The sequence below is a fragment of the Astatotilapia calliptera genome, chromosome 3, assembly GCF_964374335.1.
Source record: "Astatotilapia calliptera chromosome 3, fAstCal68.1, whole genome shotgun sequence".
NCBI classification, from domain to species: Eukaryota; Metazoa; Chordata; class Actinopteri; order Cichliformes; family Cichlidae; genus Astatotilapia; species Astatotilapia calliptera.
Window position 1 is genome coordinate 50,426,542 of NC_137424.1, and position 24,608 is coordinate 50,451,149.

At 43.5% G+C, this 24,608-nt stretch overlaps 1 protein-coding gene across 2 annotated transcripts; it reads right to left on the reverse strand.

The window, feature by feature from the left end:
* Window positions 1–20,259: 20,259 nt before the first annotated feature.
* On the reverse strand, window positions 20,260–24,100 carry LOC145421488 (uncharacterized). 2 transcript variants are annotated; one of them, XM_080291884.1, is made up of 7 exons: window positions 23,945–24,100; window positions 23,005–23,076; window positions 22,735–22,836; window positions 22,417–22,522; window positions 21,455–21,613; window positions 21,320–21,373; window positions 20,260–20,887 (listed from the first exon to the last, which is right to left on the reverse strand). In XM_080291884.1, the coding sequence occupies exons 1-7, from the start codon at window positions 24,083–24,085 to the stop codon at window positions 20,640–20,642; spliced, it is 882 nt and encodes a 293-aa protein (XP_080148010.1). In that variant the 5' UTR covers window positions 24,086–24,100; the 3' UTR covers window positions 20,260–20,639. The 2 variants fall into 2 exon arrangements, with proteins under 2 accessions (XP_080148010.1, XP_080148006.1); XM_080291880.1 differs by having other exon boundaries at window positions 21,320–21,376.
* Between the last annotated feature and the right edge of the window lie 508 nt (window positions 24,101–24,608).

Here is a 24,608-nt window from a genome sequence, read left to right on the forward strand (position 1 = left end):
GCCCAGATACTGTTCTTACCATTCAGCTGCATCCTCAGGACTTGCCTGACCTTCTGCAGGTTGTAATCAATCCAGGTGAACAGATTGGTCAGCGTAGTCTTGCAGTCTCAGGTGGTTGCTTCGTCTACCAGTAGCTGGTGTTTTGCTTCTCTGGTATTCCTGCCAACTCCTTTCTGTGCCCCACTCATGTATTGAGGCATACGCCTGTTCATCTTAGCCACCATGACACCTGACAGGAACTTCCATGCGGTACTGAGGCAAGTTATAGGCCGGTTGGATGGAACCGGTTCCTTCTCGGGATCCTTGTGGATCAGAACTGTCTGGATTTCAGTTAACCACTCTGGTTGTCTCGCTCATCAACTAGCAGCTGCTTCATTTGTGCTGCCAGACACTCCTGGAGTGCTGTCAGCTTCTTCAGCCAGTAGGCGTGTCGGGGCCTTGTACTGTCCAACTCAGTGGTTGCTACTGGACCCAGGTCAGGGAGGTTGCTATGGTCTGTTCTTAGATCCATTAGCCACTGAGCATTGCTCTTATGGGTTGCGTCCTTCCGGCATTCAGCAGATAGGGAAACCCTAAAATTGGTGGCTCAGTGTGGGGAAAAGATCACATCAAAAACACACATTAATTTCTATTGAGAGCTCTACTAGCTTTTCTTAGTGTACAACCTATTTACAAAAAAGTGTACAGGCTACTCTTTGTGGATGTACACAACTGAATTTAAAAAGACGTAAGCAGTTGTTTGGCTTATTTCCATCCTCTACACTGGTAGTATACTGTTTATGCTATGTTTCTTCTAGATTTAAGGGGGTAACAACGTTTTTCACACCACTGTGTGTACAGTATGAAGAAAATCCAACTCCAGAGTGTCTTAGGAGCCTATAAAGAAAATCAAAAATACATAAAATGGTACCTTTGTGCTCTAAAACAGTCCAATTTCATTTAATTTAGTGAATTTATATTCTTGCATAGAGTTAAATAGCTTTATGCGAGGCTGCTGTGCACATAGGATACAAACCCTCTGTAAGTCTGTTATGTGTCAGTTGAAAAATACAAGAACGTATGAGTCACACATAAAACCTTGAGTGGCACACATCTCTGTGGCTGTCGCAGTGGTTTCCTGAGATTAACATAAAGACTTGAAAAATCTGCATCGAGTAGGGATTAAGAGCCACCACCTCCTTAACCCAGCTCTGTATAAAAACAGAGAGATAAACCGCTGACAGGACTCCATTCAAAGGTGACAAGCCACCCCAGCATCCTCACAGCCTAATAACCGAGTCTGTGTAAAAAAGGCAAACACAGTAATCAATCATTTTACAGATGGTTATTTGCTGGTTGCCTGGTGCTGAGCGCAGTCACCAGGCAACCTCCTGACATCTCATGTTGACCCCAAGAAATAGTTTGGCACGTGAGCGTCTGTTAAAAACGGCAAAGTCTCAGTTTTTCCTTTCTATTTTTATTTCGAAGAAAAAAGATAACTTTCTCCCCAAATATCAACATTATCACCCTGAGAGATGACAGATTGTATTTGTTTAAGAATACAATAATATTCTTGTTTTGTTTTGCATTCTTTGCTTCACTTGTATTTGCATTTGCACCCACTCATCCATACACTGCTTCTTTGTGCTTTTTATGCACATTTTAATTACTCTGCATACTCTCAACAGATGCACTGTGGGCAATTTGGGGTTCAGTATCTTTTCCAACAACACTTCGTCATGCGGACCGAGCCTGCAGAGAAGGACCAACAATGCAATGTCAACACTCCTCCAATGATTCAAGGGTGTTTCTCCCATCTCTTTTTTAGATTTTTAATTGTCATTTAATGACCATTATAAATGCAGACACGAGATATCAGCAAATAGCCAGTATCAGCCGATGTATCCATATCGTTAAAATATTGTAAAACTAATTAAAAATGCTAGTTTAAAAACTTGTTTGGTGATGTCTGCAATAATACTGGCATATGAAGAAAGCTGTAATAGCTCATTACTGAATTCTGGAAATCTGCAGATGGAAAAGTAATCTAACTTCTAGTCCATTTAAAGTTTTATCATCTTGCATGTACACTACGTTTGCGTGTACATGTACAGTAAAAGCTCCTGAATAGCTGTCGAATGGGAGCGAGGTCAGTTTCTGAATGCTATTTCTGCTCTCAGCTGGGGTCTCCTACAGGTGTTAGACCCACTGACACAGTTGAATCAAACAGCAGAGACATTTAATGAATGATACCTGATGGCAAAAAAAGAAACACGGCATGTGGAGGCAGAGGGAGAAAGGTTGTTAAAGCAAGAACAATGGAGAAAAAGAGGCAGAGGATAACTAAACATAAAGAAGCAAATGCAGGAAAGAAACTGAGCCAGAGGTACAGTACACAGAGACAAAGAAAAAAAATTGAGTGCATCCCCCCCTCCGTGATCTATTGAAGCTATAAATACCACTGTGGGATACATAGATCAGGAACATTTGAGTCATCTGCCATTTGAAGGCTGGTCTAATGCACCCGACCTGCTTTGAACACCCATGCTGAGCCACAAGTGCAGACTGCACGTCAAACTTCAATGGCTCTGGCAGAAAATTACAGGTGAACACGAGGACTGGAAATTAGGTGAGTGCATCGTGAGTCTCGTCAATAACGCAAGCAGCAGGGGGGGAAAAAACAAGAGGGGAAAGATGAACATAACCCATCCACTGACAGACAGACAGAGAGACACAAGTGGAAAAACAAAGAGGCCATTGTGTGTTTGACTGGGCCTGCTCTTCACCATATTGGTTTCCATGAGAACACAAGACTGAGAGAGCGAACAGGTGGTAACCTCAAAGAGCAGAGCAACACATCCTGTTGGCTTCTACAACCAGGAGTCTTACACGTCACACAAACACAGAGCTGCTAATGAAGCAACATGCTGAGACAGGCTTATGAACAGATTTCTCGCGGAGTTTTAGCTCAGTGTGTTAGTATTACGACTGTGGAGGTGGAAATCGCTGGTTCGAATCCCCAGTTACCCGCTTCCCTTATGAACGGATGAGGGCCAAAGGTAGCCAGCAGAATAACTACTCTGAGTACTGCTGAATAAAATAAGTAGAAAAGCCTTCATATTTCAGCTATATTTGTGCTTTTAGCCCAATAAGAAACAACACAAGAAAACAAAGGAAAACAGTGAGTTTTTCTTAGGGCTTAACATTCCTACTACCAACATGGGGTCCATGTATGTTAAATATGTTATTAGGACTAACATCGCCAAATAATAATAATGGATTGCATTTATATAGTGCTTTTTCAAGACCATCAAAGCGCTGTACAATTCCACTATTCATTCGCTCTCATACACTGGTGGAGGCAAGCTACAGTTGTAGCCACAGCTGCCCTGGGGCAGACTGACGGAAACGAGGATGCCATATCGCGCCATCGTCTCCTCTGGCCAACACCAGTAGGCGGTAGGTGAAGTGTCTTGCCCAAGGACACAACGACCAAGACTGTCCGAGCCGGGGCTCGAACCGGCAACCTTCCGATTACAAGACGAACTGCCAATTCTTGAGCCACGATTGCCACTTAATAATAAATAAATATAAATCAGTGTATCAATAAATAATCTTGTGCTTGGTTAGAGGTGTTGAAGTGATTTCAGTCGGAATAATGTAACAAAAGAAGTTAGATGTCCACATTTCACCGGTTGTAGATTCATGTTAACATGCTGCAGGAGCCAATGCACCAACCAATGTAACAAGTGTAACTAATATGGTAAGAAATGCACTAATCAGCTGTGTTTGGCCCAAAGAATAAAAGCAATACATTTTGGTGAGAAGCTGACTGAAACCACAAAACTTTATTTATGACTGTGATGCCAGTGAGTGAACTACTCATACTTGTACCAGAGGCATCAAGATAAGCATGCAGGTGTTAACCTCAAAGTGCAGTTTACTAAACCTCAGGCAACAAATTAATTTACCAAGAGACACAACAAATAATGGAGGTGAATCATCAGCACTAGCAGCAGCAGAGGAGCTGCCAGTCCTGTTGTAAGAAGCATTAATAGCAACAACTGTACTAATCCCGTGGAAATTTCACAACCAAAAACAGGAGCAGCGACGCGCTCGTGCAGTAAATTAAAATGTAATTTTGCTGTCACAGTACTGCAAAGATTTCTCACTGTCATTACGAATCCAGCACAGCTACACTGTGTTGCAAAAGAATGACATTAATTCCTCTATATCTTTGGATCAAAGCGATCTTGCGCATGCTTCAAAATATACCCATTATTGTCTCACAGGACAAATCGCAATATGTGAAACACAACAAAAGTCCAAGGAGCAAGAACAAAGAAAAAAGTATTGACCAAATCATCAGTCTGTTTGAGCACCAACATGTTTACATAGATTACCTCATAGGATTGTGTAAATGTGATAGAGTCACTTTACAGGCTGACATTTACCTAAAACTCCAATCAATCTGATGTGTCAGTGGTTAAGAAATCATTTCCCGGACAACAAGAGCTCAGGAATTAGCACAGAACTGCAGGGAAACACGAAACGATCATTGACAGAGCTCAGTCTATGTCAGGCTCATGGAAACTTAATCGATGAAGCTGTACATAATCTGAATTGCACCAAATGTCAAACTAAGAAGAGTTTGTCTTGAGTAAATGTTGTTGAGTTCAGCTTCCCTCCTTACTCCCATCAGGGGAATACGCCGAAGCTAAATGGAGACTGAACAACACCCACCCCACCTCCAGACCACAGAGCTGCTGGGACTGGAGTATCACATACAAGAGCACTTGACTTAAGCTTTTTATAATGCATGGACTCAAATTAAGGACTGTGCCACTAATCACTGAGTTGCTCGGGATAAGGCCTTTGAGAATTTTAAAAGCACAATGAGTAAAGAGCATAAAAGTTAAGGGGCAATTCGACATATTACTACACGTCAAAGTCTGTTAAATGTATCTTTAGAATGTCTGCTGAATAAAATTTGCATATGTTTTGTGTTTCCAGCGGAAATCTGGTCAACAGCTTCCTTCTCTGCATCCTAATTGAGGATAAGAGCTCCTGTAGAGGTTCCATTAGAATACTTTTATGTTTTCTGTGCTACACACAAGCGTTAAAGTGGGCTTGAACGATGTAGGAAAGGTAGAATAATGGCTAAAACTGTGGAATGAGTTCATTTTTCATGTGTTACTGCCTGGAGGTGCTCAATAATAAGAAAGTAATGTCATCCCACAGTCTCACTTACAGCCTCAATCTATCTTTCTCTTCTCAATTCTTGTAATTTGTTCACAGTACAGGTGTCAGTTTTGGATGACCCTTCTTTTTTTTTTTTTTCTCCTGTCCTGTTTGGTTCTTTTGCCATCAGAATTGTTGTCTAAAGGCAAAGAAAGATGCCCAACGGATTTACTTTACCAAATAGACCATCCCGGCCTTGCCGTAATGGTCTATTTGATTCACCTTTGCTTTTATTGTTTATTTTATTTTCACTTGCTACACACGGGACAGACTTGACTGGGGGAAAGAAAGAGGGAAAGAAAAACAGTGGGGAAGAGGAACAGTGATAAAGGGCAAAACCCCCCAAAAGCAAACAAAACAAACAGACAAAAAATACATATATCAATCACCTGGATCACCTGTTGAGAAAGAGAAAAAAAGCAAAAAAACAGCAATCATCGCGATGATCTATGTGAATATAACAGTAAATACTAAATATTGAATATTATTGTGCCACACGTTGGATGGACAGCGCACAGTGTGCTTTGAGGTAGGAGCCAAAAAGGGTGTAGTTTGTGTGTGTGAGCACCCGTGTGTACACCTGTGAGCATGGACGCGCTTGTTTTTAAAAGGTTCCTTCATGTAATGATCTGCTAGAGGGTGTGGGGGGGCCACAGCCCCGTCCTCCGGGGCATGAAGCAGGTATGGAGGAGATCAAAACTCCAGACATCCAGAGGCCCCCAGAACACAAGAGACCATGGAAGACCAACAGAGGGGCAGCCGCGCCACTGTCCCAGAAAGAGCTGAGGAGTCCCAGATGAGGGCTCACTCAGCAGCCGCGGAGCAGAAGCCAGGGGGAGTTGCAGTGACGCGCCCGTGAGCTCTGCTGGCAGCCAGCCGTGCCTGAGTGACCGAGCCCCAGGCCGAGAGGCCGGGGGCACCCCACCTCTGAAGTGGACTGAGCGAGCCCCAGGCTCCAGGCCCCGACAAGCAGCCACCAGGAGTGAGCTGGTGGGTACCTGGACGCCCATCCCCGGACACCAAGAACCACCAACGCACCGATGTCTGAGGGCGTCTGCCACTGGCAGGGGGAGTGGTGGGGGGAGATAGGCCTCCATACCTTGGAGGGCCTGAGATGTCCCCAGAGAGGTGGCGTCCCAATCTGACATATAGACACAGACATACAGGCACACACAGATACAAACATCCATTCCCACCCTCATGCTCTCATATGCAATTACTCAACACTCACCCAACGTGGAGACAGACATAAAGAGACGCTGTACTCACAATCACACTCCCCAAGCGTACTCTATGCCCCAGGTCTAGGTACCCCTGCCCCTGGAGGGGGAAACTCCACCCAGACCCAGGTAGTGTTACCCCCTTCCCTGGGGTGGAGAGAAGCAGACTGCCCCGACTTGGCAGCAGCAGGGAGGCCCCATAATCCAGACTCCGATCGGACGGCCAACTCTCCTCCATGTTATCCAAACTTACGTTCCGTGATGTTGTCGTTCTTTTTGCTCAAAGAGACAATTCTGAGAACTCACGACTGCAGTGCACTTCCCAAGATTTGATCCAATTTGTGCTCAAAGGTGTTATTCGAGCTAGCCCCTCCAGATGTAATCCAGTTTTCCACTCAGAAGAGGTCTTGTTCTGAGTATTCACGGCAGCCGTGCGTTCTCCAAAATCTTCTCCGTGCTGCACTCAATGAGCCCATTTTTAGAAACTCACGCCTCGTCCCATCATTTCAATCCCAGCGGGCAGCCTTGTGGGGGTTTGAACAGCCGGTTCCACTTCCTTAATTCTTCGATAAGCCAGGGCCAAGCCAGCTCCGATCAGCAAGAACCCTGTTATCATGGTTCCGAATAGATAGATATCTTCAGCAGTCAGGCTCACCCGAGCCCAGACTTCTCAAGACACAAGACAATAGACACACAGGCTGAGTTCTTCCTCCACCTCTCCTATATCTCCCACACCTGCAGAGTGAGTTCTTGGAGAGAGGAGACCTCCTACAAGACGTAACAGCCTCCCCCACCAGTTGAAGAGCCCCCCAGGTGGCTTGATGCACTGGCGGCACCCCGTGCCAAGGCTGAGCCCCCATACACCCATCCACCCACAGCCCCGGCGACACACCAACCAGGACCCAAGCCCCCAAGGCCCAGCCAGGGCCCCAGCAACCTGTTAGGTTACATTAGAGACAGCAGACATCAGTTTAAGCTGATTCACTCACCAAATTCTACCTTTTATTCCAGCTTAAAACTGTCTAGGTGTTTGAAATAAGCTGTGATAGTTTATGTAACATCTGCTTTTATCTTGTTGAATTGAGCTGGGTGAATCTACAAAGAATAATAGCACATATCAACTGATAACTTTGTCCGTACACAAAAAAGCAAACCCACTGGAGTTTACAACACCCCGTATAAAAAAAAATTTAAAAATGCATTTAAGTATTAAGTTTAACACTGGCAGTCCCAGGCTTCTACCTTTCTACCTTTAAAACCCGCCACCAGCCAAATGGCTGGTAGGCTTTTAGCTAAGCTTTAGCTTCAGGCAAGTGGAAGCTAAATTGGCTAGTCATTCATATGTAAATTGGGTTGTTACCTGGGAATTCTGGAGGGAGGGGAGTGGGGGTGTGTGGATGAGGGGGTGGGGGAGCTGCTAAAAGCGGTGAGCTTCCTTTTGTTTCATCTTGATGCATTCTCAATCATCCAGGGAAACAAATCTCCAAAAGTCACCAACTTGGAGTGTTTCAGTTTGCCATCTTAGGGAGAAATCAACACACATGGGTGTATGTCCTTTGTTGCTGAGATTTATTGATAAAAACAGTACAAAAAATCAACCATTTGTACACATTTTTACAAATAATAATAAAAAGTGAGTGAGTACATTTCAACATTTTCAGCAATCACTCACAATCCTGGCACTGCCATGGTATCTGTAGTCTGCATTTACCACATGTGTATCTGTTGCAGTGAACACATCGCACAGTGGCATGATTGTTCTTGCAATTGTGTTTGACCTGACACATGGCTCTTTTTCCAGGGCTCGGTGTGGAGGGTTGTGTCAAAGGCAACTGTTCTTTTCTTGCCTTCTTCGCAGCTACATGAGAGTGAGCTAACTCCCTTGCAAGCTCCACCAGGAAGTCCACCCGTCTTTCCTTCGTCCCGGAGCATGCTTGATACAGCACATGTGCATTCAGTGCTGCCATGTCAATCATGTTATAAAACACGGCAACTGGCCAGCGCCGTGTTCCTCTGCGGACAGTGTACTCCCGAACCATCTGGTCCATCACATCCACGCCACACTTTGTTTTGTTGTAAAGGGTGACAGTGTTTGGCTTCCTTTTGGTAGTGTTATCAGTCTGAACCACGCCGTGCATGCTGCTAAGAATATAGACTGTCTTCTTCCGTTTGGCCGCATACGCCGTCAGCGTGGCAGCAGAGGTTGAAGGAATGGAGAGTTTAAATGTTAGTTGTAAACAGCTATATCATATAATAACTGCAGCTGTAGCTGTGATCAGACATCCCCCTGCAGGCCCTGAAGCTGAGCTCTGAGGTCCTCACAAACCTGCTGGAGCCAGCTTCCATCCTGGGGAGCACGTTTTTGTGTTTCAGCGCGGGGCGAGGCACAAAACCCAGATGGTCCAGATGGACCAGATGGTTCGGGAGTACACTGTCCGCAGAGGAACACGGCGCTGGCCAGTTGCCGTGTTTTATAACATGATTGACATGGCAGCACTGAATGCACATGTGCTGTATCAAGCATGCTCCGGGACGAAGGAAAGACGGGTGGACTTCCTGGTGGAGCTTGCAAGGGAGTTAGCTCACTCTCATGTAGCTGCGAAGAAGGCAAGAAAAGAACAGTTGCCTTTGACACAACCCTCCACACCGAGCCCTGGAAAAAGAGCCATGTGTCAGGTCAAACACAATTGCAAGAACAATCATGCCACTGTGCGATGTGTTCACTGCAACAGATACACATGTGGTAAATGCAGACTACAGATACCATGGCAGTGCCAGGATTGTGAGTGATTGCTGAAAATGTTGAAATGTACTCACTCACTTTTTATAATTATTTGTAAAAATGTGTACAAATGGTTGATTTTTTGTACTGTTTTTATCAATAAATCTCAGCAACAAAGGACATACACCCATGTGTGTTGATTTCTCCCTAAGATGGCAAACTGAAACACTCCAAGTTGGTGACTTTTGGAGATTTGTTTCCCTGGATGATTGAGAATGCATCAAGATGAAACAAAAGGAAGCTCACCGCTTTTAGCAGCTCCCCCACCCCCTCATCCACACACCCCCACTCCCCTCCCTCCAGAATTCCCAGGTAACAACCCAATTTACATATGAATGACTAGCCAATTTAGCTTCCACTTGCCTGAAGCTAAAGCTTAGCTAAAAGCCTACCAGCCATTTGGCTGCTCTCCGGGTTTTAAAGGTAGAAAAGCCAAATGGCTGGGCTCTGGGCCTTCCTAGTGTTAAGTGGGTCTCTGTGCATCTCCACCTTATCTTAGGCTTCCCCAGCCTGTCAAATGGCTATACTGTAAATGGTTCAAAGCTGAAATTATTTAAAGTATAGAAAGGAATCTTGTGATTCCCACGTTCATACTTTCAGCATGTTTAAACTGAACCATTTTATTTACCAGGGTGTCCGACTAGAACTGGACCATTTTTGACACAAGAGAAAGAAAATAGTACTGACAGTTCAAATTAAGAGCAATGAAAGTATTTCATATGCATTTTGTACATGTGCATGTGTTGGGAATATTTGATTTAAACTTTTCTGTGAAGTTTCTGAAACAGCAAAGAGATTTTTGGAGTCTTTCTATAGTTTTTAGGGAACAAAATGGGGAATTATCTGTTTTATTTCAGTCTGTGCACAAAGGACCTTAGTTGAATAACAGCATGCCAAGCCTTTTCTCATGACGTTAGCGATGTTAATGGTGAAACAATATTTGTACTCAGTCAATTAAGATAGTGAGTCAGACAAAAGAAATCAGACAAATAGAAAAAGAAGCATCTCTTATAAAACACAAACAACCGAGATGATTGTTGCATTTAAAAATATGAACCACACTCATACATTCATCAATAAAAAAATAAAATCAACCGAACAAAATTTCAAAATGTAATATTATTAAAGTCGTCGGCATTTAAAAAGCTGCGTGCTGCAAGAAGAATGAGGCTCTTCAAAGTGAGCGACGCAGCAGTAGGTATGGCTGATGCATCTGCGTTATGTAACCTTAACAGCGGGGAGATTGCATGTGCATGTAAGTATGTGAGCCCACATGTCACACATGAATCAAGGCAGAGAGAAATTTCGTAATTAAATTTGGGGGAAAAGGTACCCGTCTACTGCATCACAGCTGGAACAGCTGGCCCATTACACATGAAATAACTGCCTTCTTACTGTATGTGCGTGTGCATGACTGACACAGACCATCAACGCTGTGTGAGATCACACCTTCCTACACACATGCTAGCACAGTGAAACAAATTTAAAGTGATGCTTAACATTCCAAATAATTTTCTGCAACTGCTATTACAAATTAAAACACACCATATTTGCCTTTATTTGACAGCTGACTGTATACACTTGACATCGTAGTTAACCACTTTAACTATTTGGTCATTAAGCACCCCTTCACAAATGTAATGCTGATTAATTTTTGAGAGTGGCACTAAAAGCTACGTTACACAAACACAAAATAAAACATAACCAAGAGTTTATAAACCCGGCAGCATGCCTGTTGAAAATGCTAACTGAAGTAATGAAGTGAAGTCATCAGCTGCAGGAAGACAGCAGAGGAGGTATCAGACACTACACCACATGCAAGTGTCTCTTAAATCTTTTTATACCACATAATATAGTACTGTGCAAAAGTCTTAAAGTCTCGAGCCACCCTTCATTTCTTTATATTTTGCTAGCAGATAGATAGATAGATAGATAGATAGATAGATAGATAGATAGATAGATAGATAGATAGATAGATAGATAGATAGATAGATAGATAGATAGATAGATAGATAGATAGATAGATAGCTAGCTAGCTTGGTTAGCCTGTGGGACTCCGGAGGCAGCCGACAGGTATCAACAGGCCAAGCGGAATGCGGCTCGGGCAGTGGCTGAAGCAAAAACTCGGGTGTGGGAGGAGTTCGGAGAGGCCATGGAAAAAGACTTTCGGGCTGCCTCGAAGAGATTCTGGCAAACCGTCAGACGTCTCAGGAGGGGAAAGCGGTGCTCTACCTGCACTGTGTATAGTGCTGGCAGAGCGCTGCTGACGTCGACCGAGAAAATTGTCAGGCGGTGGAAGGAATACTTTGAGGACCTCCTTAATCCCACTGACACGTCTTCCGAGGAGGAAGCAGAGTCTGGGGATGAGGGGAATGACCCGCCAATTTCCGGGGGCGAGGTCACTGAGGCAGTTAAACAACTCCTTGGTGGCAGAGCCCCTGGTGTTGATGAGGTCCGCCCCGAGTTCCTGAAGGCTCTGGACGTTGTAGGGCTGTCCTGGTTGACACGCCTCTGCAATGTTGCGTGGAGATCAGGGGCAGTACCTGTGGACTGGCAGACCGGGGTGGTGGTCCCCATCTTCAAGAAAGGGGACCGGAGGGTGTGTTCCAACTACAGGGGGATCACACTCCTCAGCCTCCCTGGGAAAGTCTATGCCAGGGTGCTGGAAAGGAGAGTTCGTCCGTTAGTCGAACCTCGGATACAGGAGGAACAATGCGGTTTTCGTCCTGGTCGCGGAACACTGGACCAGCTCTTTATCCTCTCCAGGATACTTGAGGGTGCATGGGAGTTTGCCCAACCAGTCTACATGTGTTTTGTGGACTTGGAGAAGGCATTCGACCATGTCCCTCGGGGTGTCCTGTGGGAGGTGTTGCGGGAATATGGGGTGTCTGGCCCATTGCTACGGGCCATTCAATCCCTATACAACCGTTGCAAGAGCTTGGTTCGCATTGCCGGCAATAAGTCGGACTTGTTCCCGGTGGGTGATGGGCTCCGCCAGGGCTGCCCTTTGTCTCCGGTTCTGTTCATAATTTTTATGGACAGGATTTCTAGGCGCAGCCAAGTGGCGGAGGGCTTTCGCTTTGGTGGCCTCAGAATCTCATCTCTGATTTTTGCAGATGATGTGGTTCTGTTGGCTTCATCGGGTGAGGGCCTCCAGCTCGCACTGGAGCGGTTCGCAGCCGAGTGTGAAGCAGCGGGAATGAGGATCAGCATCTCCAAATCTGAGGCCATGGTTCTCAGCCGGAAAAGGGTGGAGTGCCCACTCCGGGTCGGGGATGAGTTCCTGCCCCAAGTGGAAGAGTTCAAGTATCTCGGGGTCTTGTTCGCGAGTGATGGGAGAAGGGAGCCGGAGATCGACAGACGGATTGGGGCTGCAGCTGCAGTAATGCGGACGCTGCACCGGTCCGTCATAGTGAAGAGGGAGCTGAGTGTAAAAGCGAAGCTCTCAATTTACCGGTCGATCTACGTCCCTACCCTCACCTATGGCCACGAGCTGTGGGTAGTGACCGAAAGAACGAGATCGCGGATACAAGCGGCAGAAATGAGCTTCCTCCGAAGGGTGGCTGGCCTCTCCCTTAGAGATAGGGTGAGAAGTTCGGCCATCCGGGAGGGGCTCAGAGTAGAGCAGCTGCTGCTCCACATCAAAAGGAGCCAGCTGAGGTGGTTCGGGCATCTGACAAGGATGCCCCCTGGGCGCCTCCTGGGTGAGGTGTTCCAGGCATGTCCCACCGGGAGGAGGCCCCGGGGCAGACCCAGGACACGCTGGAGAGATTATATCTCTCGGCTGGCCTGGGAACGCCTTGGTATTCCCCCGGATAAGCTGGAGGAGGTGGCTGGGGAGAGGGAGGTCTGGGCCTCTTTGCTTAGGCTGCTGCCCCCGCGACCTGGCCCCGGACAAAGCGGATGAAAATGGATGGATGGATGGATGGATGGATGGATGGATGGATGGATGGATGGATGGATGGATGGATGGATGGATGGATAGATAGATAGATAGATAGATAGATAGATAGATAGATAGATAGATAGATAGATAGATAGATAGATTGATTTCTGCATCTGTTAATATAAATGTCCTCTAATGATGAGAAGCTGCTGTAAATGATCTGTTGGGCAAATGTTACCACATGTTTTCGACCTCAAAGCAGTTGCTGTACCACACAATTACAGCAGATGTTGTAGTGTAGTTATACTTTATCAAACTGGTCTTGAGCAATAGTTCTCTAGGTGTTTTGAAGGTCTCTCAAAGTCTTTGTTTGGATATGGGCTGGTTTTTCATTCAATATCAGTCCAGTTCTTGTACCTGACCATTTTCATTGGTATGCTTTTTTGTTTGTTCAGCTACTGAACATTAGCCCATGAATCATTCAAGCATAAAAATGGCTCCCAACTCCTTTGAGTCTAGGCATAACAAACAACTTCAGAGAACCAATTTAAAGCCAGGTCCTTAAGAAAAAATGAAGCAAAGACCTGACACAGGACCTCTGTGTTTGCTTTATATACTGCATTTACATTTATATTTGCACATTTCAATAAATCCCTCCTATTTTCCATTTGGGTAAAGAAATGATGGGTGGCCCAAGACTTTCTGCACAGCACCGTGTATGCTGTGGTTGTCTGAGTGAAAAAGAGAGAGAAGAAGAGAGAGAAGAAGAGACTGCAGGCAGGGTGGGGTTATCATTAATCTCTGGCTCTCTTTCACAGTGTGCCTTTTGTCCTGACTTCTTCCCCTCACCCCAACCAATCACAGCACATGGTTGTCCCTCCCTGAGCCTGGTTTTGAGGGAGTTTTCTTCCTGTCAAATGGGAATTTTTCCTTTCCACTGTCGCCAAGTGCTTGATGATAAGGGGTCTTTTGACTGTTGGGGTTTTATACCTTACAGTATAAAGTGTGTTGAGGCAACTGTTGTTGTGATAAAACTGAACTGAACAGAGATGAGTGTCAAGGGTGATTAATGACAGCAGCAAGAGTGAAAGGGAAGGTTTACATGATGGTATGATCTATGGATCAGAGTTGAAGATGTTAAGACTTTCATTGAGGGTAACCAGGATGGACAGGACTAGAAATGAGTACATCAGAGGGATAACTTAGGTTGAACACTTTTAGACAGACTAAGAGAGACAAAACTGAGATGATTTGGACATGTACAGAGGGGGAATAGTGGATGTATTGGAGAAAGGATGTTGAATATGGAGCCACCGGGCAGGAGGAACAGAGGAAGACCTCAGAGAAGAGTCATGGATGTAGTGAATGCAGAGGGTTGGTGTGACAGAGGAGGGATAGGGTTAGACGGGGCAAAGAAGCCAAAAGAAGACTGTGTGTTGACCATCCATCCACCCCGACCTCCTCAATTTATTACATTTCCTACCTGACTTTGTACTACAGGCAAAAATAATCCTTTTAGCTCCTGGTAAATGTAAAACATACTGTTTTGGGCATTTGTTGAACTTACTAATACCACTGTCACCCCAGAACAACAGAAGGGTGATGACTCTGCTTATTTGCTATGACCTAATAATAGAATTTAGCTTTTCTCTGTTGATACTTTGTGAGGACTTTTTTTCTTTACATTTCTTTCTTAAATTTGCTTTTTTTACTCTGCTGAAATGACTCATGAAGCATAACAGCAAGTATGTGAGCTTTGGAAATCCATGTCTTTATGCATAGAAGCTACTTAGTCTTATTATGCAAGCAAAATGATTAATAACAAGACAAGAGAAAGATTGTATCTTAAGAAATTATAGCTTTGGTGATCACCGGATGCAGGCCAAAGATGAAGAGTTACAATTATGTGTAAAATAAAGTTTCACAAGACTCTGCAGTCCCTTACTGTTTCCACAGGAAGCAGCCAGGTGCTGACAATCAAATACACTTGATTAAGTCATCATCATTAACTGATCATCACCTCTATAAAAGCAGAAGTTTTGGCAGTTTGCACATCTGGAGGATTCAGATGTGTTTTAACATAATGCCACAATCTTCCCAGGAGTGAATGTCCCAACAAACTCATCCAATTTGTTGTGTATATGAGAACACAGCATGTCTGTAGGATACTGAGCTTCAAAAAGTCTTCATATGATTGTGTGAACGATTGTAGTGGAGTGAAGGTGGATGAGTTTAAATACTTGGCCATCCAAAGCAACGGAGAGTGAAAAAGAGAGAGAAGAAGAGACTGCAGGCAGGGTGGGGTCATCATTAATCTCTGGCTCTCTTTCTCAGTGTGTCTTTTGTCCTGACTTCTTCCCCTCACCCCAACCAATCACAGCACTTGGTTGTCCCTCCCTGAGCCTGGATTTGAGGGAGTTTTCTTCCTGTCAAATGGGAATTTTTCCTTTCCTTTCCAAGGTTGGACCGTGGAATGGTAAGAGAAACTGCAAAAAACCCAAGAACTACATCTCACACTCTAAAGGCCTCAGTTAGCATGTTAAAGGTTAAATGTTCATGACAGTGCAATTAGAAAAAGACTTAAAAAAAAGAGTTGTTTGGAAAGGTTACCATGAGAAAGCTTCATCTCTCTGCTAAAGAAAGAAAGAACCAGTGAGAAGACGTTAAGAGAGCAGTGCATAAACAAATGCTTGCAAACCTCTATGAACTGAAGCAGTGCTGTAAAGAAGAGTGTTCCAAAATTCCTCCACAACGATGTGAGAGACTGATAAAGTCATACAAAAAACGATTACTTCATACTGTTGCTGCTAAAGGTGATTCTACATGTTCTACGTGCATGTTTCTGCACACACTGACGCGAAAAATGTTCCTTTTCACATCAATGTGTGCAGAGCTGCTAATAATACAAACAAATGCTGAGGAAATTAACTGCTTTAATTATCTATTTTGATAGTGTGTAGTGGTTAAACCAGTAATCTGACTTTAAGATAAACTAAACAGTAAAGTTTAGTTTAGGCAGCACGGTGGCACGGTGGTTAGCACTGTTGCCGCACAGCAAGAAGGTCCTGAGTTCAATTCCAACATCAGGCCGGGGTCTTTCTGTGTGGAGTTTGCATGTTCTCCCCGTGTTTGTGTGGGTTCCCTCCGGGTACTCCGGCTTCCTCCCACCGTCCAAAGACATGCAGCTTGTGGGGATAGGTTAATTGGAAAAGCCAAATTGCCATTAGGTGTGAATGTGCGAGTGAATGTGAGCGCGAATGGTTGTCTGTCCCTGTATGTTAGCCCTGCGACAGACTGGTGACCTGTCCAGGGTGTACTCCGCCTCTCGCCCTATGACAGCTGGGAAAGGCTCCAGCGCCCCCCGCGACCCTGAAAAGGATACGCGGAAGCGAATGGATGGATAAACAGTAAAGTGGATAATGAATGGATGGTGAAGCGTTTTCATATCTTCATTTGAATTATTGCTAAAGTAATAATTTCTTACCGCAGCATCACTGACAGGATCTTCAGAGCTCGTTTAAGCCACAACAAAGAGTCCAAGTGACACGTTTATGTCCACTGACATGCAGCTTTGGTTCACCACACGCACCCGCACTGCCCTTTTCACTCAGCGTCAAAGCTGTTCATTCTATGAATAAGAAGAGTGAGCTATTTTCATCTGACGCCCCAGTGTGGCTCTCAAGTCACCCATGTTAACAGTAATTTGGACCGACAGGTGCGTGGTTATGTGTATGCGTGCGTGTGTCAGATAGCCTTGGTGTGGCACAGTGGGGTCCTAACCTCCAGCTGCTCACTGTGACAACAGCCTGTCCGACCGCATCACCCTTTCACATTCACACACCGACACACGCACATGTTCTCTGCCTCCGTTTTCTTCCATCTTTAAAAAGCTGCCACTCTAGCTTTTGTAATTCAAAGGTGGGTCCATATTTGATGCCAGCCGCGCCAAAAACAAACAAACAAACAAAGAAAAAACTGAAGAGTGTGATGAAAATCTCCTTTTAGCTAGCTAGGTAGCATGCTAACAAACTAGCATACCTGCTAACAGAAAAGTAGGTTTTTAGCTTTTCTATGGATTACTTTCATTGCTTTAACAACCTGATTAGTGGGTTTAAGTAAAGATAAGCAGCTGTTGCGGTCTACTCACCACAAGTTGGTGAACATAGCGGAGCATTCAGTGCAGAGATGTCAAACTCATCTTACATGCAGCACTGAAGCATCTGAGCCCTGAGACGTCAAAATATGAGAATGGAAAAAAGATAAATGAAAGAAGTCTGTCAACACAGCTCTTTTAGCTTGAACACCAAGAAATAAAAATGTAAAACTACAGAAAGTTCTGGTAGTTCATTTCCCTGAATGTGCTATAATTATAAAACAGAAAGTTTCTGTTCATTGATGGGAAATGTTCTGGTTTTTTTTACTGTCCTAAAAAAACAGAATTGAGTTTTCTTAGATTAAATGTAGTTATTGTCCCTGTGTATGGATAAATCATTTTTCAATACCAAACAGATGTTTGCAGCAGCCTAAACACTGAATTAAGTATTTATAGTAGGTGTTATATTAGTGGTAACTACATCAATGCTAGATCTTTTCCGCAGGAAAACGATGTTCGTGCTACGTAATCCCTCCCTAGTCAGAGTGTGCAGACAGATAAAAAGCCCTGATGTCTTCCTGATTAGAAAGGTATACTAACGCTAATGAAGCTCTCTCTGTTTGGGTTGCACAGAGATAGTTGAAATGAGGGCAAATCAGTGCTAAATGTAGTGAAAACAACGTCTTCACAATGACCCAACACAGTGCATATACATATTTTTTTTTTCTTTGGCTCTCGGAGGAGGCGGATGGACTTTTTCTCCTCTCCCTTATCTTCCCTGCTAGTTCTTATGTCCTTGTCTAGTCTCGTGGTTTTTTTGTATTACTTTCCCTGGAACACCCTCTCACAGTCTGTGTCTAAAACCTAAAAGAGAATTATGGATTTGATCAACTGGTCTCTGAATGCTATTGACACCCTTTAACGAGAAGTCTGGGCTCGGGAGAACCCGAGTGCCCTGGAGGGACTTTCCCTGCCGGATACACGATGGACGGGTGGCAGAGGATCGTGTGCCTGGCGGGACTGTCGATCGAGGACGCTGAAGATATCTACCTATTCGGAACCATGATAACAGGGTTCTTGCTGATCGGAGCTGGCTTGGCCCTGGCTTATCGGAGAATTAAGAGAGCGGAAACCTGTTCAAACCCCCACAAGGCTGCCCGCTGGGATTGGAACGACAGGTGCGACTTCTCAGAAAGGGCTCACTGAAGGCAGCATGGTTAAGAGCTTGGAGGCGCTTACGACTGCAGTGAATGCTCAGAATAAGACCTCTGAGCGTATGTATGTTGGATTACATCAGGAAAGAATCAACTCAGAACAACATCTCTGGGCGGAAGCTGGATTACATCTCGGATCAGTTGGCTGCGGTCGCGAGGTCTCAGAATCTGCTCTGTGAGCAAAAGAGTGACAAGACCACAGAATCGACGGCTAATAACATCACGGAGAAACTCGCAGCTATTAACGGGAGATTGACAGACCAGTGTCGGAGTGTTAAAAACAGCTTGAAATTCTCACGAGTTGTTTGCAAAAGAAAAATCACCATCATAATGCGGCTACCCCTTCGGCGCCAGCTGTGGGCTCAAGGCTGGAGCCGAACAAAAACTCCCTGATAACGACTGTGTTGAGTCTGTTCCTTCCCATTCCATGCAAGGCCACCTGGGTTGGCTGGAAGACTGTTCACTTAGCCTGGCGGGGCGAAGGACACTGTCTCAGCTGAACTATGGACACGCACACACATATATATACTGATACTGATAAGCACTCACTGACGCATCACCCTCCCTATCCAACGCCACCTCAAACGCTTACCTCCCCCATGATGTGGACATCGGGTCAGCTGGAGGCGCAGTCGAAGATTGCAGCGGTCCCAGATCAGATGTACACACTGGAACACTATCCCATGCTGTGTTTATTGTGTTATGGTGTGTTGATACCTGTGCATTCCTGTATTATTCTTCTGTGTTACACATTTCGATGTTTTTTTTCCTCGCTACCTAGCCTGACCTGTCTCCCCAATGTGATGATTTTTGTATTTTATGTACGGTCGGCAAGGTCTGTCATCTCGGTTGTGGGCAAAAGACCTGCAACTGACAAATAAAGGCTATCTCTCTCATATAGGTTATACATCGAACGTAAGTTCGACTTGTTCTCTACTGTATAACACCACAGTTACTATCTACCTAAACAGAAGCCTTGAAGTACAAAGACATTTCCAAAAGCACAACATTTCATTTTATGAGAAGATTAAAGACAACATGTCCTTCTGTTGTATGGACAGAGGACAAAGCCCTGCCTACAGGTAGCTATCACCTGATTTTCCCGGTCAGGCTACAGCAGAACACTTTGTGTGCTGTTTGTAAGCACTGAGACGGTCTCCACTTTTATTTATAAGTTATTTTATTGACTTTATGGAGTTTGCAGAAAGGTATGATTGCATTCCTCTCTCATTCTTTATTTATCTCTCTTTATGGTTTCCCCCTGTTGTGATTTTTATTCGTTTCAGTCCATCTTTCTTGTAATTTTCCCCGGATCCCTTCGCTCCTGAGAGCAATATCGGTAGCAATAACTGTTTTGTCTATCTTCACTTTTTCCCCTCTGCCAGCGTTATACAGTTTCTCTCTCTCTCTCCATCTCTCTCTCTCTCTCACACACACACACACACACACACACACACACACACACACACACACACACACACACACACACACACACATACGGGTCTATGTGGTATGGCGGGACTATACTACGTCAATCCGCCCGGTGGTGGTTTAAGTGGACTACCCTTTTGAAAGGACTTAGAGCCAAGGGAGCGAGGTTAAAGTGTTCGAAAAAATCTGAAAAAAATTTGGGTCACTTCAGACCTCATACACTCCCTATAGAAGTCTAGATACACTGATACACACCAACCAGACTCTATTGTGTTTTCTGGAGACATTGTCCACTTGACAACAATGTGTTTTATGAGGTCCAAAAAAAGCAATATTGGGTCTTTAAAGGGACAGTGATGTAATATTTAAATAGCTCATCATTACCATGAATACACATCTGACAGGACACAGGATTACTGGAACATCATTTTATTAGTGTTCTTGGATCTGAACATTAATTTTAACCATAAATAAAAAAAGAAATCTATGGACAAAAATGCCCACGCTTCCCACAGAAATATAAAAATATAGAAAACAGAAAAATTAAAAACATTTAAAATGAATTTTAATAGTTTAAAGGTAAATATTAAGGGGAGAAAATATGCATTTATAATTTTTTATTTTAAATATAACCCGTCAAAAAAAACCCTAAATAAATTAAATGTAAAAATTATGAAATACAAACTACTTCTGTATTTAACAAGAACTTTTTTTTCTTTAAACAGAACATCAGTGTTAACAACAATTGGCAATCTGACCAAGATGTAAAACCACAGCTCTCTAAACAGTTATTTTAGTTCATTTTTTTCTGCCTTTTTGCAGTTAATCCTCTGTTTCTTACAAAATCTCTTATGTTTTGAACTGTTCTTCCTGCCAACACCGGATCTTCTACCAATTTGCAATGACTGCATTCATTTTTGGTGGCTAGTTTCCCTTCGTTTATGTGGTCTTTCAAATGCCTCATCACTGCAGCAACCTCAGCCTTGGACCACATGTTTTTGGGAGCTCTTCGGGAATTGTGGGATTGAGCAGCATTTTTCTCTGGAAGATATATAAAGTAGTAGTAGTTAAAACAAACAAAAAACCAAACAAAAAAAACAAAAAACATTTGCTTGTTAAAAGAATGGATGCTACCCTGTACTAACTTCTGAAATGTGTTGCTACCATCAATATCAAAACGAGCTAAAATTCTGTTTGAAAATTTATCAAATTTCTAAAATGAGACAACATTTAGTGTTCCGCTGTGAATAAAAGACTGAATAAAAAGTTGAATAAAAGTCTCTTGATGCATGCTCAATCATCCAGGTAAGTAAATCCCAAAACGTTGATTCTGTTAATCTGGACGTAGCGTTTTCAGTGGGAGAAACATTTTGTCACTCATCCAAGTGACTTTTTGCCACCACTCTGCAGTTTGCCATATGTTGCAAAGTGATGAAACAATAATAAGCTTCGAGAACCAACTGCACCCCTTACCTTCAGAGGGAGCAGCAGTCTCACTTGCTGCAGGCATTGTGAGTAGTCCTTCATCTGCTGATTACACAATTTGATTAAGTTTTAATATTTGTAACAAACATTTTATCCACAGAAACCAAGCTAGTGGTAACTTACCACAATCTACAGTGTCTTGGGGCTGCGCTGTGTTTGTGGAATCAGCTACTGCATGTACAGGCTCACTGGTGCCACACGCCGACATTGTGAGTGATGTGTCATCATCATCTGATTCACTCTCACTGTCCTTTGTTTCAGCATCACTTAATGCAATTTCATCTGAGAAATTGTGGGGGAAAAAAACCAAAAAAACCAAACACATACAACCCCCCCAAAAACCTCACATTAACAACGAGATATGACAAAAAACAGAGCAAATACTGGAAATTATAGTACATAGTTTTACTATTTAAGGCCTGCTGCTGGGTTGTTGCCCTCCTATGGCCTACTCCACATCCAGGTAGCACCTCCATGCTCTGGACACTACACTAACAGACACAGCAAACCTTCTTGCCACAGCTCACATTGATGTGCTACGCTAGATGAGCTGCACTACCTGAGCCACTTGTGTGGGTTGTAGACTGTCTCATGCTACCACTAAAATGAAATCACCGCCAGCATTCAAAAGTGACCATAACATCAGCCAGAAAGAATAAGTGCTGAGAAGTGGTCTGTGGTCACCACCTGCAGAACCAGTCCTTTATTATGGTGAATTGACTATAATTTCTACTTGTTGTCTACTCTATTTGCAAAACAGCATGTGAAACTGGTTGTCAGTGTTACTTCCTAAGTGAACAGTTTGATATAACAGAAGTGTGACTGACTTGGAGTAACATCGCATTGTTTAAGTGTTCCCTTTATTATTTTGAGCAGTTTATGTTATGGAATGGGGAATTGAGGACAATCCCAAGTATACCATTTTTACAAGGTCCTGCACCAATGAGGTAATACTACATTTCTTTAATTAGACGTGACCACCCATTAATTAAAAAGGGAGCAGTGTTCATTTCAGCTAGTCTTAACTTGTTGAACTCCATTAATGCTTTTTACTATATAATGTACCTATTCACTAAATGTCTCACCTTTGCACTTATAGCCAAGCCACTTGAGGGAGGAAACCAGTCCCACACACTGAATGCACTTGTCCAAAGATGATATTGTTGTGCACACCAGACGATGATTGTGACACTGTTAGCAAAATATTGCAACATTTATTTGTTTTGGACAGTTGGAAAGGTGAGGTGTTTTCAATTCAGTTGCAGATATCAACTAATAAACTTCGTCCATGTAAATCACATCACACCCAGGTGACTGCCAAACACACACACACACAGCATCCATAAAGAATGATGATAGATTAAATTATTAGTTCATTAAGTGGTACACTGGATTATATTTACCCTTTCAGGCTCTGGATGTTTCAGGTCCAGATCATTGTTTGGAAAGCTGTTTGGTTGCGGCTTTAGGCAGCTCACAGTCTTCTGAATCTGGCTGGTCTCAGTCTTCGTGTGTAACAGATAGAGAATGAAGACAAAAGAACAGTAATCTGACAGTTACTAAAAATGCATCACTCAAGAGGATGAATAGACCATTTCACTATCGGCAAATAGCGTAAGGTACACATCGTGCATGAGAAACATTCATTAAAATCTGTCCTAGGTCAATGTTACCTCTTCAAAATCTTGCACTGAAGAAGAATGCATGGCTTCTGAGCCTTGCTGAGGCATTTCTTCATCAAGATCCTGCAACAAAGAAAAGATGGCACAAAGATTAGACCAAGTGCTCTTCTTGCAACTGTACTGGGCAGGCCTGTGCTTCTGTTTTTAATTTGCATGTGTGTGTGTGGGGGGGGGGCCTTTCCACTCAAGAAATGTTTTCTTCTGAAAAAAATACTGGCTACAATAGTTAACAACTGATTCCTTTGCAATCATCCATCCTCTTCCACTTATCCTTATCAGGATTGTGGGGTAGCAGTTTTGGGGCCTATACCAGCTACCATAGGGCAGTACAACCTGGACAGATCACCAGTCTAACATGGAAGGACAAGCATTTGCATTCACACCAAAGGGCAGTTTTGAATCACCAGTTAACCTAACCCCATAAGCTACATCTTTGGACTGTGGGAAGAAGCCAGAGTACACAGCCAGAGAGAGCCCATGCATTACAGCAGTAAAAAGTGCCTAAAACAAGTTAAGAAGTTGTATAGTACTATCTATCTTAATGTTCAAGCCTGAGTTTCAAAAAATTTCAACATAGAAACAAAGCACATGCAGTCAGCTCTGCATGCTGTAGGTCAAACTGTCAAGACATACGAGAAGACCCCTCCTAAAACCAGAGTGATGTCACCATGAAGCAAACTTTGACGGAGTCCCCCAATAACAGTGTGGTCCTCCTAAGTCACATTTGGGTGGTTAACACACACACACACACACACACTCAGATGTTATCCAGACTTGCACTTTGAAACAATGAAAAGGACCTACAAGCCACGGTCCATGTAAATCACATCACACCCAGGTGACTGCCAAACACACACACACACAGCATCCATAAAGAATGATGATAGATTAAATTATTAGTTCATTAAGTGGTACACTGGATTATATTTACCCTTTCAGGCTCTGGATGTTTCAGGTCCAGATCATTGTTTGGAAAGCTGTTTGGTTGCGGCTTTAGGCAGCTCACAGTCTTCTGAATCTGGCTGGTCTCCGTCTTCGTGTGTAACAGATAGAAAATGAATATACAGTGCATTTTTGAAGAGGATTTTGAAACATTAAATAAACTGTATGAGAAAGATAAGTTTCAAGCTATTGTCTTTAAAATATTCACTGTCATGTATAGAGAATTTAAGGCCCTATGATTAAGAGACAAATAGTCAGTGTGATTTCTTTATTTTTTAAGCCATTGCTAAAGGAGTAAAACAATCACCTGTAGCAGCAACGAACTGTCACTAGGGCCCATTTATCTTCGAGGGACAAAATTTAAAATGAATCTAACTAAAGAGGCTACACAGCAAAATCTCCAGTGTTAAATTAACACTAGAGAGTGTCTATATGGGTCCACACAACACTGTTGAGTGTTGAATTAACACTTTTGACAGTGTTATATGTTTAAAAGTAACCTAGTCAGTTTTGAAGATTAACAAAGACTAACACTGAGCAGTGCTGATTTTCTAACACTGGAATATTTCTAACATTTTGAGTTATTTTCCAGTGTTAGAAAATCAGCACTGCTCAGTGTTAGCCATTGTTAATCTTCAAAACTGACTAGGTTA

What these genes read in the sequence shown, in the direction of transcription:
- LOC145421488 (XM_080291880.1), bottom strand. Translation starts at nt 24,085, where the DNA reads ATGCACTGTATATTCATTTTCTATCTGTTACACACGAAGACGGAGACC. An exon ending in CAGTGCAAGATTTTGAAGAG is followed by an intron (nt 22,837 to 23,004) that starts GTAACATTGACC and finishes TTACACACGAAG; the next exon opens with ACTGAGACCAGCCAGATTCA. An exon ending in CCAAGACACTGTAGATTGTG is followed by an intron (nt 21,377 to 21,454) that starts GTAAGTTACCAC and finishes TTGTGTAATCAG; the next exon opens with CAGATGAAGGACTACTCACA.